Here is an 18,676-nt window from a genome sequence, read left to right as displayed (position 1 = left end):
TCAAATTCCGACCATCTACAGTGAGCCCAAAACCCTCCAATAGTTGGTGATGGAAGACGCACATTGTTGGGTGTGGAACATGGCTTCCCACTGATCAGCTCACATCGGTGTCGGCTGCTTCATCTGGTGAGGAGCTGCGAATGGAACTGAACATTGCGTGAACCTCAGTGAATGTCCCCACTTCTGACCTGGACATGGACAGAACTACACGGTGGTCAGGCTGAGGACACTGTCCTGAGGAACTCCTACAGTAATGGCCAGGCACTGAGGGGCAATACTGTTGTCTCCAGGACCCCAGCTGTCTCAGTGACCACTGCCATCTCCAGCACCCCTGCCCCAGCGACCACTGAGATCCCCGGCGACCACTGATGTCCCCAGCGATCACTGCTGATCCCAGCAACCACTGACGTCCTCGGCGACCACTGACATCTCCAGGACCCTGCCCTGGCGACCACTGATGTCCCCGGCAACCACTTACATCCCCGGCAACCACTGACATCTCCAGGACCCTGCCCTGGCGACCACTGATGTCCCTGGCGACCACAACAGCACTGGACTCCACGGTTTGGTCAGTTTCTGCTGTGATGATGTGCTGACTGGGGGATTAACCTGTCTCTGTTCCCCACGTCCACCGCCAGGGCTGTGACTTCCCTCACACGCAGACTGCTGCTCACTGACCCCGGCTTGGTTCCTTGCCTCGATATGATGGTCCAGGCAGGGGTTACAGGCAGTTACACGATGTCCTGCTGCCTCTGAGATACTACCGATGCAGCAGAGAGGTGGGTGAACGCCAGGTCCACACACCACATGCCACAGCCCTGCAGCACTTGGCCAGCCTGATCTCACCACTGGACCTCGAAGGGGTCTTCCCACCACTACCAGGTCTGACGTCACTGGGGATCATAACAAGGAATCCAGGGCTGGGCAACAGGTAGGACTGTGACTGCAAGTGTTGCAAGAGCTGCTGCCTGACAAGTCAGTGCGGACAGCCGTCACAGCTTAGGCACAGGTCCCCAGCTATCAACGGGGGGGTAATTTTGCGAGGTCATCGGGTTTGGTTTTGCCCGTATTGGTGCCACACCGGTTCTACACATTGGACATCGGGAGATTCTGACAGGGTGGGCAAAGGTCTGAGTGAGAAGTGGGGCAACTGAACGTGGAACGGTGAGTGTGATTTGCAGCACCCACCAGGGCATCAGCAGATGCCACACACGGAACCAGTAGTGCAGACCATTCAGGATGCTGTGCAGTACCGGAGAGACACAGCAGTGTCACAATAGTCAGGGCAAAATTCAAACAGCAAAGGCCAGCAGGTGATGCAACAATAAATGCGACACACACTGATATTCTGAAACGCAGACAGCGACACACAATCCTAACCTGCTGAGTGTTTCCAGCATTTTCTGTTTTTGTTTTACACCTCCAGTATCTGCAGTATTTTTGATTTTCACACAACCCCTGTAATGTTAAACAGTGACAGGAACACATGCCTCCTTTATGTAGTACAGTAAGTGTAACACACGACGCCTGTAACACAGAACAGTGTGTGCAACACATGGCTCCTGCAACACGGAGCCACAACCTCTATAACACAGAACTATGAGTGTGACAGACCACGCCCGTAACACAGAACAGTCAGTGTGACTACTGGTAGGAACAGCAGCTGAGCCATGACCACTGCTATACAGACAGCAACTGCACTGCATGTTCTTGTTTCATAGAAGAGCTTTAACACAGATCGTGTGGCAAACATTCATTGCAACACATAGCACAGTGTGATATTTAGCACCCATAACAAACAACAGTGTGACCTCCACTTGTGTAACTCCAAACACTGTGCATTTACTCACTCCATGCTGTTATGCGGTCACAGCTGGTGGTGGTAGTGAGTTAAAAAGCCATCAAGCCATACTGAGCAGTGTCATGCTGCCACCATGCTCCACACTACCTGCCGGGGATCACTGAGTGAAGATACAGGGGGGGTCACAGCAGTGACCAGCGGTGTGTCTGCTGACTGAACCTGAGGCACAGAGGAAGACAGTCAAATCTTCATCACTGGGGCAAAGCCGCAGGAAACAGGCGGGTCAGGTGAAGCATGCGCAAGTGTAGCAGGTTGTCTGAACACGGAGCAGAGGAAGAGGGACTTGGAATCCACTGCCTATAGGATTGGGGGAGGATTCCAGTCCGGAGATATCATATAATACCTGACCTGGCACTGGGACGGACTCGAGACACTGCTTGCTTGGACCCTGCACTGGGCTGCTGCAGGAGAGGCCAGTTCAGCTCAGTGTTAGTTTGATGGATGCTCCCTCTGCACCAATAAACACTCCCAGAGGATGTGTGGCATGGCTTGGCAGAGTTCCCTCTAACCCAACCCATCTGCTACAAACCGGGCCGTGTAAGTTTTGGTGAGGGACAAGAGTTCTCTTGCCAGAGCAATCCATCCAACACTTCTCAGGGCAGGTTCAGCACAGTTTAGAAGCTTCCTTCAGAATGCCCCATCTAACACTCTCGGGGCAAACTGTGCATGAGTCACATCTCTGGAAACAGGAGCAGGGCTGTCCAGCAGCACCTGACGTACAGTATGCTGAGGGCTCGATGAGGCTATCCCACTGACACACAGATCTACATGGGGGACGTCAGAGGTAAGTTTTTTTTACACAGAGAGTGGTGGGTGCACGGAACGCACTGCCGGCAGAGGTGGTGGGGGCAGATACATTAGGGACATTTAAGAGACTCTTAGATAGGCACATGAATGATAGAGAAATGGAGGGCTATGTGGGAGGGAAGGGTTAGATAGATCTTAGAGCAGGATAAAATGTCGGCACAACATCGTGGGCCGAAGGGCCTATACTGTGCTGTAGTGTTCTGTGTTCTATGTACATGGAACTGAAGATTAGATTGGGGTTCCACAAGGATGAAGGGGGATGAAGAATCCCCTGGATCTGTTATAAACCCAGTGACCCTGGGAAAACAGAGAGGAGGAAAGGCGTGAGTGGAATCAAACATCGTCACCAAAAGCCAGGAACAAGCAGGTGAGCTAGTAAAGCCATGCTGTGACATCACCTGTCCGCAACGTAATGGGCCAGGAACCGGCCAGGGGAGCATTACAATCGTCCTGGGACAAACTCGCAATTGCTGCACGTCTCTTCTCTTGCACCAGAGAAAACAGGGAGAGAAAACAGGTGTTAGGCAGTGCACTGGGGACGGCAGGATTCAGATACACAGGATACACAGCAGCACCAAGTTAGATAAGTTACTCCTCACTCTCTGTGCTCCTGAGGGTGCAGGAAAGAAGAACATGTGGGAATACTTTCACCCCTGGTGCACGTCTCTACCAGCGTCTACCTTCCAGGTTTAAGGACAGCTTCTACCCCACGGTAATAAGACTATTGAACAGTTCCCTTATACGATGAGATGGATTCTGACCTCACGATCTACCTTGTTGTGACCTTGCACCTTATTGCACTGCACTTTCTCTGTAGCTGTGACACTTTACTCTGTACTGTTATTGTTTTTACCTGTACTACATCAATGCACTCTGTACTAACTCAATGTAACTGCACTGTGTAATGAATTGACCTGTACGATCGGTATGCAAGACAAGTTTTTCACTGTACCTCGGTATAAGTGACAATAATAAACCAAAACCAATGTACATCTCAAAGCATGTAATAAAGTCAAAATGGTTGATGCCAGTGTTTCATGAACACTGGCCTCCTCTCGTCCAACACCACCAACATATCAGCAAGTTTTTTCACATAACAGTCTAGGGTCTATCACCTTCATCCAGCATTCCCGGGACAGGCACAGAGTACATCAACCCTTCCCATGCCTCTACAATTGAATCCTCAGCTCCACACGTTGCACCAGTTTGTGAAAATGAAGCGCAGCAAGGCTGACTGGGCGTTGAGGTTGTAACTAGTGAAGAGTTGAGCAAGGCGTTCGGTCTAACTCCGGCTCGGATGATACTTGCCTCACTTGGGTTTGTACCCTGATGAATCTCACTATGTGCAACACCAATGCTCTGATATGTCCACCTTCCCTGCGAGGGCCCTGGGGTCTGAAGGCAAGTGACTTTGTCATTAAACAGGCTGATACAACGGGCTTGAGAGTAGAGGCGCACGTTTACCTGCTTCCAGTGAGGAACAGCAGCAAGTTGCATTGCATCCCTTTGCCTGCTGTAGGGATGCTCTTGCGATGAGAGGTTTGGCCGCTGGGCGCATGCATTGGCAGCATCCGGTCGGGGAGGGAGTAGGGAGCAGGAGGGCAGGACAGTGGTCAAACAACGGAATAATCATGGCAATAAAACAAGGGTCCAAGGTGCACAGAACAAGGCAAGACAAACACAAGGGAAAAAGAAAAGGGAGAATTAAGACTTATTTAAAAATGTTATGCACTTGTCTGAAAACAGGACGATTCGGGATTCAAAAGGTGCTTTAACAGCCATTCAAGAAGACTAATTCATACTGAGAGTTACATCAGGACCTTGCAGTGGGCTGCTGCAGGAGAGGCCAGTTCAGAGTGTGAGTTTGATGGATGCTCCCTCTACACCAATAAACACTCCCAGAGGACATGTGGCTTGGCAGAGTTCCCTCTAACCTGACCCATCTGCTACAAACCGGGTCGTGTAAGTTTTGGTCAAAGATGAGGGTCCTCTCTCCAGAGCGACCCATCCAACACTTCTAGGGCAGGTTCAGCACATGGTTAGAAGCTTCCTTCAGAATTCCTTTGAAGTTACATCAGGAAGTGATCCAAAGTCCACTGTAACCAGACCTCTCATCCTCACCAAAGTCTTCCTGGAGCACAACACATTTGCAAATGTCCGATAACTCCCAGGGGGTTACCAGAATTACCTTGCGTTATCTGGGGTCACCGGACTCTGATGTTACTTTCCTCACCTGACCTCGAACCCAAACCAATGTAACCGTGACAAGCTTCTGCTGCCTGAACAACCTTTCTCCATCCCTGAAGTGCTGAGGGCGGGGAGGTGAGGGTGGCTGCTTCCTTCTGAGCCCCGACCGTGCACAGCCCAGTGTGCAGAGTATTGCAGCCGTGGCTGAAGCAATGTTTTATGAGGGTTGGCACTGTCTCCTTGTTCAGAGAGAAATGGGCCAACTGTAGGCAAGTGGGGCTAGCTCAGGAAGACACTTCAGTCAGCATGGGTGAGTTGGGCCGAAGGGCCTGTTTCCATGATGTATAACTGCATGACTCTTCCAAGGTCTGTGATCTCGGCCGATGGACTGGTGGTGCCTGGGTCCCCCTGGAGTGCTTCCTCTGTCTAGACTCACAGACAATGCGCCTCAGGTATGCCCTGTCGGTTCTATCGTCTGTCCCATCTTACTTCTCACGTAGACACTGCCGCTCCGTGACTTCATCCCAAAAACACGGCCTCACACGCTGACGGTTCTCGTGAAAAGTCATTGACTCGAAGCCTTAACTTTCTGAATCCACAAATGCTGCCTGGCCTGCTGAGTATTTACAGGACTTCCTTTTACGTTCCTGTGAAGCACCCTTTTCCAGGCCATTTCCCAAGGTTAACTGAGCATTGCAACTACTCCTTATTCCAGAAATAATCTGTAGTCTGTGGCCTCAGTTACTGATTCACCACAGCCTGTTCCTCTGCCTCCTTTCCATGACTCCAACACCTTGTTATAATGGTACCTTCAGATATTGAGTGCCAGTAGCCAAGTCATACCCACTCATACAGTACAGTACAATTCACTTTGAACTATCAATGCCTCCATGTCCAGAACTCCATTTGTATATTTTACTTCCTTTTCTACTCTCATTCCCTCCAATATCTTGAATATCTCCCTCCCTGCATTCCTGAAATCTAAGTTCCCCAACACTGGTACATTACTGATGTAGGGTACACTTCCCACCACTATTGTTTCCCAGAGCAAGTGACTTCCTGTTTCTCCACTGACTGCCACTTGCAGCAGCTCTGTGCCTTGGCCAACCTGCCCGTATCTTTTCACATCTCCTGCTGATTTTCATACTTTCTCCAGACATCAGTATCACTGCTTTTGTGCCTCTGTCCAACCCCTGATACAAGTGGAACAGGTTTCAGCAAAGATCCACGAGGGAACCAGAGGATCCACGAGGGAACCGTCAGGGGATCCACGAGGGAACCAGAGGATCCACGGGGGAACCGTCAGGGGATCCATGAGGGAACCAGAGGATCCACAGGGGAACCGTCAGAGGATCCACGGGAAAACCGTCACCATTACACACCATCCAGGAAACATCTGGTTATCCCTGGTCTGCCTTCTTTCCCATGAATGTCCTTTTTCCACTCAATGTATTCCCTAGATATCTTCTGCAGTACTTTTGCTCCAACCAACCTTTTATCTGTCATAATATCAAATACTTGCTAAATATGCCCACCCCATTGGAAACTCTCCTCCCTTTTCTAAATCTCTACAGCATTCCAGAAACCCTTTCCCTTTCCAAAAGTCCATTGCTAATTTAGAAACCTCTCCTGCTGTCCAACACTGTCTGGGTTGTGCATCCTATAAACCACTCCCAATTCCACTGTTCTGACCCATCATTACCGCGACCTGTCTCCAATCTGGAAACCTTTTCCCTCCTGACCTCTGAAGGTGGCAGCACAGGTGGATGAGGAGTTCAAGAAGACATACTGGTTATTTGCACTTACTAGCCCTAGTGTGGAGTATAAGAGCAGGGAAGTCTTGATACAACTTTATAACTCTTTGGTTAGGCCGCACTATAGGAAGGACATGATCGTACTAGAGAGGGTGCAGAGGAGATTCACCGAGGCGTCGCCTGGATTGGAGTGGTTCAGTTGTAAGGAGAGACTACGTAGGCTGGGTTCGTTTTCCTCCAATGGAGGAAGCTGAGGCAGGAATTAACTGAGGTGTACAAAATTATGAGGGGCATGAATAGGGTAGATAGTGAGAAACCTTTCCCCAGATATCTAAAACTAGTGAGCACAGATTTAGGGTAAGGGGTAAGAGGTTTAGAGGAGATCTGAGGAGGAACTTTTTCACCCAGAGGGTGGTTGGGATCTGGAACACACTGCCTGAAGGGGTGGTGCAGGAGGAGACTCTCACCACAGTTAAGGACTAACTAGATGGGCACTTGAATCACCAAGGCAGAGGCAGCTACGGACCAAGTGCTGGTAAATGGGATTAGTATAGATGGGTTCTTGACGGCCGGCACACAATGCTCTCCTGTGCTCTGGATTCCTCATGGGACTGTCCTGCTTTTAGTCACCCACACCTATTATACACTGCCTTTCATTTCCTCTGAATCAAACCCTCAATATCCCTTGTCATCCAGGTTTCTCTAAGCCTGCCATCCTCACCTTTCACGCTCACAGGAAGGTGTTGGTTCTGACCTCTCATCATCTCTTGTTCAAGGCTCCCATGTGTTGGATATTGTTTTGCCCATAAGCAGCCGCTCCCAATCTACTTTCACCAGGTCCTGTCTTATGTTATTAAAATGGTCTCCCCCAATTTAGGACCTGAACATATGGCCCATCCTTGTCCCTCTCCATAACTACCTTAAAACTTACAGAATTATGATCACTATTCCCAAACTGCTCCCCCACTGATACTTCCACCATTTGTCCAGCTTCATTCCCCGAGACCAAGTCCAGTAGAGCTCCTTCTCAAGTAGGACCATTTCTGCATTGGCTCAAAAAAACTCCCCTGAATGTACTTTACAAATTCCTCTCCATCTGGGGCTATCCCCCAGACAATATTGGGGGTTAAAATCCCCCACTACTATAACCCTATTCTTCTTACACCTCACTGAGATTTGCCTACATTATCTGCTCCTCGATCTCGCGCTGACTGTTGAGAGGGTCCTGTAATATAACCCCGGCAAAGTGATAACCCCTTTCTTACTTCGAAGTTCTACCCACATGGCCTCACCGGAACAGCTTTCCAAGACATCCTTCCTCATTACTGCAGCGATATTCTCCCTCCCGTCTCACCGCTTCCCCTCACCTCTTTCCACCGGCCACCTCCCCTCTCAGCCAATTCCTTCCCCCCCCTCCCCCCCACAGATACTGCTCGACCTGCTGAGTTCCTCCAGCAGATTGTTTATTGCTATCATAGCGTTCCCTGTCCACTCCGCAGTGTCAGTACTGGCTCTGCAGGTGAGCAGAGACAGGAAGATGCCAATGTAAAAATCAGGGAGCATTTGTCACCACTGTTTGCAGAGATGTTCTGTGAACAGTATTCTCTCCTCTCTCCACCCAGCTGACCGGCTAACTTGCCAGAGGGAGGATCCGGGCCCCTCCATCTCCCCTCTCCCGCCTGGCCCTCCCAGTCCCCGCTCACACCATCCCTGTGCTTCCTGCCCACTGTTCCCTGCGCCACCCGTAGTCCTGGCTCACGCGGACGTGAGTTAGAAACAGGAGGAGAACGCTCTGCCTCTCCCAGCTGGCTCTGTTGGTTCAGGGCTGATCTGACTGTCATCTCTTCCTTGGGCTCTCACTGTACTGATCCGGGGAACAACACTGCCTGGGGGGTTGCAGCTTGAAATTTCCCACTGGACTCCCCGAGTCTAAAGCGGACAGAGCCCGTTCAAATATTCTATCTGTACGCTTCTGCCCCATTAACACAACGGCTGCCTTCCCCAAGGGGTATTATATTCCTGTTGTACACTCTGCCCTGTGGCAGACACTACTGTGAATACGCTGCCTGGACTGGTCTGAAATCTAAACACACTTTTTTTTAGCACAATTAGCTGCCACCTTTAATTGGACCTCGTAATAATTTTATTGGTCACCGGACTGGCAAGAGACAGCAGGAAAAAAAGGGGACAAAGAGCGACTCTCTCACACACACAGACACACACACACACACACACACACACAAACACAAACACAAACACACACACACACACACACACACACAAACACACACACACACACACACACACACAAACACACACACACACACAAACACACACACACACACACACGATAAACCACCGGAAGCTGACAGCTGGAGACAAGGCCTGAAGCGTGCCACTGAGGGGCTCTGACTGTCTATGACCAGGGCAGCTGGGATGCAGGCTGAGCACGAGGTGCGACTCCTGGGGCTGTTCAGCACTGGGCGTGGTCTTGATCTGGGAGCACAATGCGGACCAAGTGCCGAGGACTGGTGAGCTCACGGGTCACCCGAGCATCTGGGCCACGTTATAGCTCATCCCATCACCATTCCAGCTGCTCCAATCCCTTCTTCCTGAAGGTGGCATCCCAAATAGTTCCCATGTCTTGGCTGGGACCAACCAGTGTGTGTTCAGTGCAACAGGAACGCCATGCTTTTATTTGCTACACCTGTTTATAAAACCAAGGGACCACAATGATTTTAACCTGTCCTTCCACACAGGTCTCCAACATTCCAGCAGCCCAGACAAACATACCACCTACAGTGGGAAAGGGAACCTTCAGGTAATGCTTTTTTAGTTTAAGCTACCTTCAAGGTTCCCATCCCTCAAACAATATTAATGTCCATTGTTCTATCGGAATCAGAGTTATTATCACTGACTTCTATGACGTGAGATTGTTGTTCTACCAATATTCTGATTTCTAATGCCAAAGTCCTGATTTATTTAGTTAGGATGTACAGTTCCAAGTTTTGTGTGTGTGTGTGTGTGTGTGTGTGTGTGTAGGATGGAGTGTGTGGGTATGTGTGTGTGTACGTGTGTGTGCACACATGTGTGTGTGGGTACGTGCAGGATGGAGTGTGTGTATGTGGGTGTGTGTGTGTGTTGTGTGCACTCGTGAGGATGGAGTGTGTGTGTGTGCGCACTTGTTGTGAGGATGGAGTGCACGCGTGTGTGTCTGCCCATGCATGTGGAAATACCGCATGTGCCAGTGTATGTGTGCCGACATGCTGAAGTTCTGGCCGGCGTGCCTGGAATCGGGAGCCGTAGGCTCAGAGTGAGGGGGTGGCCGTGCAGGACAGAGAGAGGAGAAACTTCCTCACCTGGAGTATGCTGAATCCTTGGAATTCTCTACCCAAGCCTCAGATGTAATGGTGCTGAGATGACAGAGCAGCCGTCATCTCGTTGAGATGTGGAGCAGGCATGAGGGCTGGATGGTCTCCTCCCAGATCTCCTCATGTCCCCCCACTGAACACGTGCTTCCCCCACCCCCGCTCCCATCCTGCGTGGCCGCCAACCTCTACCTGTCTCTTCAGTCCAACGTTATCCTCAGACTTGGACAGGAGCTTGTCGGCTATGGTCTTGACATTTCCCCTCTGGTGTGGGTCTCGTTCCTCCTAAAGAGAGCAACACAGTGAGGGGAGCAAGCATGAGACTCTCTCTGTGAGCACACTGCATCATTCAATGGCCTCTGCACTTGTGAGGACAATTCTGTTTCACAATAATAAAGTTGAGCTTACGTTCTACCAATTAAATGTCACCTCCACCATGCAGAGAACACACAACTGGCTGTCCAGTGAGGGCTCTCTCCACTGCAGCTGCTCTGCAATTTCGCCAGCACTGGGTTTGCTCTGGAACTTTGTGCTGGGCCTCTGTTATCTGGGTCTGAAACTGGCCAAAGCCAACTTTCAGGAGGCAGTGCAGGGAGACGTGTGACCCAACACTGGGAATGACTGTGTGTGGGCAGCTGAACTCACTACTCTGCACCTGCCACAGGAGTGCCTTACACAAGTGATACATGATATGTCCATTCTTTCTTTAAACAGAAGGTAGAACAGACCTTTCGGCCCATCATGTCTGCACTGACCATGATGTCAATCTGAACTAACCCCATCTGTCTGCACATGGTCTATATCCCTCCACTCCCTGCCTGTTCATGTGTCTGACTAAACGCCTCTTCAACGTTGTTGTTTTATCTGCTTCTGCTGCCTCTCAGGGCTGCGCGTTCCAGGCACCCATCACTGCGTAAAAAAACTTGCCTCATAACTCTCCTTTAAACTTTCCCCTTCTCACCTTAAACCTCTACCCTCTAGTATTTGACTAGTATCTACGCCTCTCATAATTTTATAAACTTCTATCATGTACTAATAGGAATAATATACAATATTCAGAAAATCTGTGTCCAGCATCACCAAGTCCTGAGTGTGCTGGATTATCAGAGATTTACTTTACATACAGCCAGAGAGTACATGATGGGGCCAGGCAAAGGATCCTTTAATTGAATTTAACCTGGTGTGTAGAGATGGACAGACTGGAGAGAGCAGCAGGTAAAGTAATAACACTGAGGGTTCCACACTGACCAGGGTCACTGTGGACAGTCAGCGAGGTCAGGAGTTACTGCACACTGGGAAAGTGCAGACAGTGGTCACTGTACACAGTGTCACTGGTCGTGGTACACTGACTAAGCACAGGGGTGATCAAACATAGTACTATTGGTACAAAGAGGGGTCACACTGTACACTGAGTTAGTGTAAAGAGGGTCACACACTACACTGGATCTGTGTGAAGAGAGGCCACAGTGCATACTGAGACAGTCGGTTCAGGGGTCACCTTGTATACAGGGTTGATGGGGTTAGGCGTCACTCTGGACATAGGGTCAGAGGTCACTCTGTACACAGGGTCAGGGGTCACTTTGTACACAAAGTTGGTGGGGTCAGGGGTCACTGTGTACACAGGATCAGTGGGGTGAGGGGTCATTCTGTACACAGGATAAGGCAGGGGTCACTGTACATGGTGAGTGGGGTCAGGGGTCACTATGTACACATGGTCAGTGGGGTCAGGAGTCATTGTATACATGGGGTATGAGGTCACTGTACCCGGGGTTGGTGGGGCCCTGCTACTCTCTTTACGTGGGGAACTAGTTTCCCTGCAAACTTCAGCACTGAAGCTCCTCTGGCAAAATCCTAAAATACAAAGACAGAGAGAGGGGTGACCGGAGGTGCTGCTGATCGACAGTGCGGGGAAGCACACACAGGGCTGATTCTTACACCGCGGGGGCCCCAGGACACCGGACTGGGGGTGCCCACCAACGGCAGCACCCCCAACCTCCGACACCATCCCGTACCCAGGGCTGTGTCTTGTGGGATGTCCTGAAACACCCTGGCTTTGGATAGGATCCCCGTCCACAGCAAGGTCAGAGGTGATTGGTGTTCCTTTGTGAGGGGTCAGAGGTTACTGTGTACACAAGGTCAGGGGTCACTGTGTACACAGGACCAGTGGGGTCACTGTGTACACACCATGAGTGCACTGGGGCAGTCAGCACGGCTTTGTGCATGGGAAGTCGTGCCTGACAAATCTCTTAAGTTCGAGGAGGTAACCAAGAGGGTAGATGAGGGCAGCGGATGTTGTCTATGTGGCCCTCAGCAAGGCCTTTGACAAGACCTGTCATAGCAGGCTAGCCTGGAAGGTTAGATCGCATGGGATCCAGGGCAAGATAGCGGACTGGATTCATCATTGGCTCAGTGATAGGAAGCAGAAAGTGATGGTCAATGGTAGTTTCTCAGACTGGAGGCCTGTGTCTAGTGGTGTGTCACAGGGGTTGGTGCTGGGACCTTTGTTGTTTGTAATTTATATAAATAATCTGGATGTGAATGTACAAGGCATGGTAAGCTTGCGGATAATACTCAAATAGGTGGTGTTGCAGATAGTGCAGAAGGTTATGAAAAATCACAGGGGATCTTGATCAGCTGGGTATGTGGGCTGAGGACTGGCAAGTGGCTTTCAATCCAGATAAATGTGAGGTATTGCATTTAGGAGATCAAACCAGGGTAGGACTTATACTGTGAATGGTAGGGCCCTGGGGAATGTTGTGGAACAGAGGGACCAAGGAGTGCAAGTGCATAGTTTGCTGAAAGCAACATCACAGGTGGACAGGGTGGTGAAGGCGGCATTTGGCACGCTGGCCTTCATCAGTCAGGGCACTGAGTATAGGAGCTGGCAAGTTATGTTGCAGTTGTTTAAGACATTGGTGAGGCCACACTTGGAGTATTGGGCACAGTTACGCTCACTCTGTTACAGAAAAGATGTTATTAAACTAGAAAGAGTGCAGGAAAGATTTATCGGGATGTTGCCTGAACTAGGAGGTCTGAGTTAAAGGGAGAGGTTGTGTAGACTGGGACTTTATTCCCTGGAATGTGGGAGACTGAGGGGTGACCTGATAGAGGTGTATAAGATCATAAGGGGCATAGACAGGGTGAAAGCACATGGTCTCTTTCCCCAGGAGGAGGTGCTAGAAACAAGAGATTATAGGTTTAAGATCAGAGGCGAGAGGTTTAAAAGGGACGTCAGGGGCAGCTTCTTCACGCAAAGGGTGGTGCATATTTGGAATGAGCTGCCAGGGATAGCGGTTGAGGCGGGTACATGAGTAACACTTAACGGCCATCTGGATAAATCCATGGATAGGAGAGGTTTCGAGGTCTGTGGGCCAAACGCAGGCAGATGGGACTAGGTCGCTGGGCAACACAGTCGGCACGGACGAGTTGGGCTGAAGGGCCTGTTTCTAATCTGTATGACTCTATGAGTGGGGTCAGGAGTCTCTGTGTACACAGGGTGAGTGGGGTCAGGGGTCACTGTGTACACAGGGTGAGTGGGGTCAGGGGTCACTGTGTACACGGGGTGAGTAGGGTCAGGAGTTCCTGTGTACACAGGGTGAGTGGGGGTGACGACTCTCTCTACCTGAACTAACTCACTTGTTTCTCTGTTGGCCTGGGCACTGATTCACGTCCTACATTATCCTAAAACACACAAACACAGAGACAGATTCGTCAACAACCTCAGGGTCATGAGTCGCTATACAAAGAGACAAAGGAAACAGGGGTCATTTTATACGCAGGGTCAATGTGGTCAGGGGTCACTGGACTCAAGGTCAGTGGGGTCCAGGGTCACTGTACACAGGGTCAGAGATAACTGTTCATAGGGTCAGGGGACACTGTACATGAGATCAGAGTTTACTCTGGTCAGAGGGACAGTAGGACAGGGGTTACTCTGTACACGAGTCAGTGGATCAGGGCTCACTCTATACACAGAGTCAGGGGTCACTGTACACAGGGTCAGGGGGTCACTCTGCATCCAGGGTTGGTGGGGTGAGGGGTCACTGTACCCGGGGTCGGTGGGATGAAGGGTCACTGTGCCCAGGTCGGTGGGACCCTGTTACTCTACACGGGGAACTAACTCACTTGTTTCCCTGCAAACTTCATCATCGTTGCCCTTCTGGCAAAATCCTAAAATACAAAGACAGAGAGAGAGGTGACCAGAGGTGGGAGTCGGTGCTGCTGATCGACAGTGTGGGGAAGCACACACAGGGCTGATGTTTACACTGGGGGTCCCAGGACACCGGACTGGGGGCGCCCACCAATGGCAGCACCCCCAACCTTCGACACCGTCCCATCCCCAGGGCTGTCTGTGGGATGTCCCGAAACACCCTGGGTTTGGATAGGATCCCCGTCCACAGCAACGTCAGAGGTGATTGGGGGTCCTCTGTGAGTGGTGTTAAGGGGTCACTGTGTACACGGGGTGAGTGGTGTTAAGGGGTCACAAGATCACAAGACAAGGGAGCAGAAGCAGGCCATTTGGCCCATTGAGTCTGCTCCAAGGAGAGGGAAAAAGAAATAAGAAATGGGGAATGGGGGAAAAAAAACCTATTCTCATCCCAATTTCCGGCCTTATCCCCATATCCCTTGATATCCTGACTATTTAGATATCTATCTATCTCCTCCTTGAACGCCCCCACTGATCTGGCCTCCACTGCCGTACGTGGCAAGGAGTTCCACAAATTCACCACCCTCTGGCTAAAGAAATTTTTCCTCATCTCTGTTTTGAAACTGTACCCTCTAATTCTAAGATTGTGCCCTCTGGTCCTGGACTCACCCACCAAGGGAAACAGCCTAGCCACATTTACTCTGTCCTTTCCTACCAACATTTTAAATGTCGCTATGAGGTCCCCTCTCATTCTTCTGTACTCCAGTGAGTACAGTCCAAGAGCCGACAAAAGCTCCTCATATGTAAGCCCTTTCATTCCTGGAATCATCCTCGTAAATCTCCTCTGAACCCTCTCCAACGTCAGCACATCCTTCCTAAGACGTGGGGCCCAAAACTGCGCACAATATTCCAAATGAGGCCTCACTAGTGCCCCGTAGAGCCTCATCAACACTTCCTTACTTTCATACACTATACCTCTCGAAATGAATGCCAACATAGCATTCGCTTTCTTTACCACCGATCCGACCTGGTGGTTAACCTATAAGGTATCCTGCACGAGTACCCCCAAGTCTCTTTGTACTTCCGTACTTTGAATTTTCTCTCCTCCTAGATAATAATTTGCCCACTTATTTCTGCTTCCAAAGTATACAACTGCACATTTCTCAACATTGAATCTCATCTGCCATTTCCTTGCCCATTCTCCTAAACGGTCTAGGTCCCTCTGCAACCTTCCTATCTCTTCAATACTCCCTACTCCTCCACCTATCTTGGTGTCATCCGCAAACTTACCCACGAAACCATTTATTCCATTATCCAAATCGTTAATGTACAAGGTAAAAAGGAGCGGTCCCAACACCAACCCCTGCGGCACACCACTAGTAACCGGTAACCAACCAGAACGAGATCCTTTTATTTCCACTCTTTGCTTCCTGCCAACCAGCCAATGCTCCACCCATTCTGTTATCCTACCCGTAATTCCATGACCTCTCATCTTATTAATCAGTCTCTTGTGAGGCACCTTATCAAAGGCCTTTTGAAAGTCTAAATACACAACATCTACTGCCTCTCCCTTATCCACCCTACCTGTGATTTCTTCAAAAAACTCCAATAGGTTGGTCAGGCAGGATCTTCCCTTCACAAAACCATGTTGGCTAGGACCTATCTTGCCTTGTGCCTCTAGGTATTCCATAACCCCATCCTTGAGGATAGATTCCAATAATTTTCCCACTACTGACGTCAGACTAATAGGTCTGTAATTTCCTTTATGCTGCCTCCCACCTTTCTTATACAACGGAACTACATTTGCGACCCTCCAGTCCTCTGGAACCATGCCGGAATCTATTGATTTCTGGAAAATTATCTCCAATGCCTCCGCTATCTCTAAAGCCACCTCCTTCAGAACCCGGGGATGCACCTCATTTGGTCCAGGAGACTTATCAGTCTTTAGCCCATTTAGTTTTCCTAGCACCTTCTCCCTAGTAATCTTAACTGAACTTAGTTCCATTTCGTGAGACTCCTGACTAACCGGCACATTGCTGATGTCCTCCAAGGTGAAGACCGATGCAAAATATTCATTCAATTCCTCTGCCATCTCTCTATCGTCCATTATAATAGCTCCTGCACCGTTATCAATTGGTCCTATATCAACCCGTGTCTCTCTTTTACTCCTTACGTATTTAAAAAAACTCTTAGTATCCTTTCAAATGTTATCCGCCAACTTCCTTTCATAATTCATCTTTTCTTTCCTAATGACCTTCTTAGTTTCTCTCTGCAGCTTTTTAAAAGCTTCCCAGTCTTCTGTTTCCCCACTAATTTTTGTTTCTTTGTACGCCGCCCCTTTTGCTTTTATTTTAGCCTTCACCTCTCTCGTTATCCACATTTGTGCCTTTTTTCCATTCAAAACCTTTTTTCTTGGAATATATCTATCCTGCATTTTCCTTATTTCCTGTAGAAATTCCTTCCATTTCTCCTCTGCCGTCCCTCCAGCTAGCTTACTCTTCCAATCAATTTGGGCCAACTCCTCTCTCGTACCATTGTAATTTCCTTTGTTCCACTGAAATATCGATACACCAGTTATCAGCTTCTTCTCAAACTTGAAACTGAACTCAATCATATTGTGATCACTGGTTCCCAGTGGTTCCTTTACCTTTAGTTCCTTAATCAGGTCACTGTGTACATGGGGTGAGTGGGTGGTCAGGGGTCACTGTGTACACGGGGTGAGTGGGGGTGACGACTCTCTCTACCTGAGCTAACTTACTTGTTTCTCTCTTGGCCTGGGCACTGACTCACGTCCTACATTATCCTAAAACACACAAACACAGAGACAGATCCGTCAACAACCTCAGGGTCGGTTCCCAATGTAAATCTGAACTGAACTCGGGTCCCGGGATCGTTCCCTGCACCGGGTGTAAGGAGTATCCACATTAACCTGACATCACCCTTTATACTGGGTCAGGGGTCGCTAGAAACAGGGTCATTGGGGTCAGGGATCAGTCTATCCACAGTGTCAGTGATAACTCTGTAAACACTATCAGTGGGTTCAGGGGTCACGGTGGTGTCATGGTCAGGTGAGGAGGGTTGTCTAAGGCTACAGGAGGACAGAGATCAGATGGGAAGCTGGGTGGGTCGTCAGTGGATGGAATTTAATCCTGACAAGTGTGAGGTGATGCATTTTGGGAAGGCCAACAAGGGTAGGCCGTACACAGTAAATGGTTGGGCCATGGGGAGTGCTGATGAATGGAGGGACCTCGGGGTGCAAATCCTTAGATTCCTGGAGAGATTGTATAGAAAGCACATGGGATGTTTGCCTTCATCGGCCGTGGCACAGCCACGGCCGGCACATCACGTTACGACTTTACAAACCACTGATTAGATCGCATTGGAGTGTGGTGTGGGGTTCTGGTCACCACACTACAGGAAGGATGTGTGTGCGCTGGAGAGAGGGCAGAGGGGATTCACCGCGATGTTGCCTGGGTTGGAGTGTTGACCTTATGAGGAGAGACTGGACAGGCTGCGTGAGGTTTCCCTGGAGTGTTGGAGGCCGACGGGAGACCTGACAGAGGTGTACAAAATGAGGATGGATACAGAGGGCAGACAGTAAAATATCTTTTCCCCAGGGCAGGATGTTTGAGACAGGAGGGTGAAGGTTTAAGGTGAGATAGGAAGTTGACAGGGAATGTGAGGGGGATCTTTGGAATGGTTGGAATCAGGAACACACTGCCTGACGGGGTGGTGGAGGCAGAGACTCCCACAGTTTAAGAAGTATCTGGAGCAGCACTTGGAATTCCAAGGCAGAGCAGACCATGGACCTAATGCGGGTAAAAGTTTAGTTGTCAGGATAACCAGGAGCACAGTAAAGGGAGAGGAATGCCCATTGGTTTAAACTGCATTTATTTCAATACAAGAGGCTTAACTGGTAAAGTGGATGAACGCAGGGTGTGGATCGGCTCTGGGGACTGGGATATCGTAGCCATAACAGAAACGTGGCTGAGAGAAGGGCAGGTCTGCCTGCTCAGTGTTCCAGGATACAGAGGCTATAGGTGTGACAGAGGGACAGGTGTGACAGAGGCTACAGGTGTGACAGAAGGACAGGTGTGACAGAGGGACAGGTAAAGGGAGGAGGAGGTGGCGGAGCTGCCATTTAGAAAAGGGAGGACATAACAACTGTGCTTAGGGAGGACATGCTTGGGGGATTGCCCAGTGAGGCCACTTGGGTAGAACTTAGGAAAAAAAAATGGAGAGGGTCACTTTGATGTTATAGGCTCAGTGGAAATTGGAGGAGATGTGCAGGGAGATTGGAGACAGGTGTAAGAATAATAGGGCTGTATTAACTGGAGATTTTACCTTCCCCAACATTGGGCTGGGACACCCATAGTGCAAAGGGATTGGGCAGGGTGAAGTTTGTTAAATGTGTCCAAGAAAGATTCCTTGATCAATATATAGAGGGGGCAACACCGGACCTGCTCTTAGGGAAGGTGGTAGTGCAAGTAACTGAAGTGTCTGTGGGGGAGCACTTTGGGTCCAGTGACCATAATTCTGTTGGTTTTAAAATATT

At 49.7% G+C, this 18,676-nt stretch overlaps 1 protein-coding gene across 13 annotated transcripts in view; it reads right to left on the bottom strand.

The window, feature by feature from the left end:
- Positions 1-18,676, bottom strand: part of mical3a (microtubule associated monooxygenase, calponin and LIM domain containing 3a) — a 247,027-nt gene that overhangs the window by 98,304 nt on the left and 130,047 nt on the right. For 9 of the 13 annotated variants that reach the window (XM_052030891.1, XM_052030895.1, XM_052030898.1 and 6 more), the window contains exons 15-17: positions 10,170-10,262; positions 4,133-4,216; positions 3,067-3,153 (exon numbers count right to left, since the gene is read on the bottom strand). In XM_052030891.1, coding sequence (XP_051886851.1) covers positions 3,067-3,153; positions 4,133-4,216; positions 10,170-10,262 — 264 coding nt within the window. The remainder of the gene's footprint in view (positions 1-3,066; positions 3,154-4,132; positions 4,217-10,169; positions 10,263-18,676) is intronic. The other 4 variants (XM_052030899.1, XM_052030904.1, XM_052030903.1 and 1 more) reach the window with 2 other exon arrangements.

Source organism: Pristis pectinata, chromosome 15 (assembly GCF_009764475.1).
Source record: "Pristis pectinata isolate sPriPec2 chromosome 15, sPriPec2.1.pri, whole genome shotgun sequence".
Taxonomy (NCBI): domain Eukaryota; kingdom Metazoa; phylum Chordata; class Chondrichthyes; order Rhinopristiformes; family Pristidae; genus Pristis; species Pristis pectinata.
The sequence above is the reverse complement of the archived record's forward strand: the minus strand, read 5'-3'. Positions and strand labels throughout refer to the sequence as shown.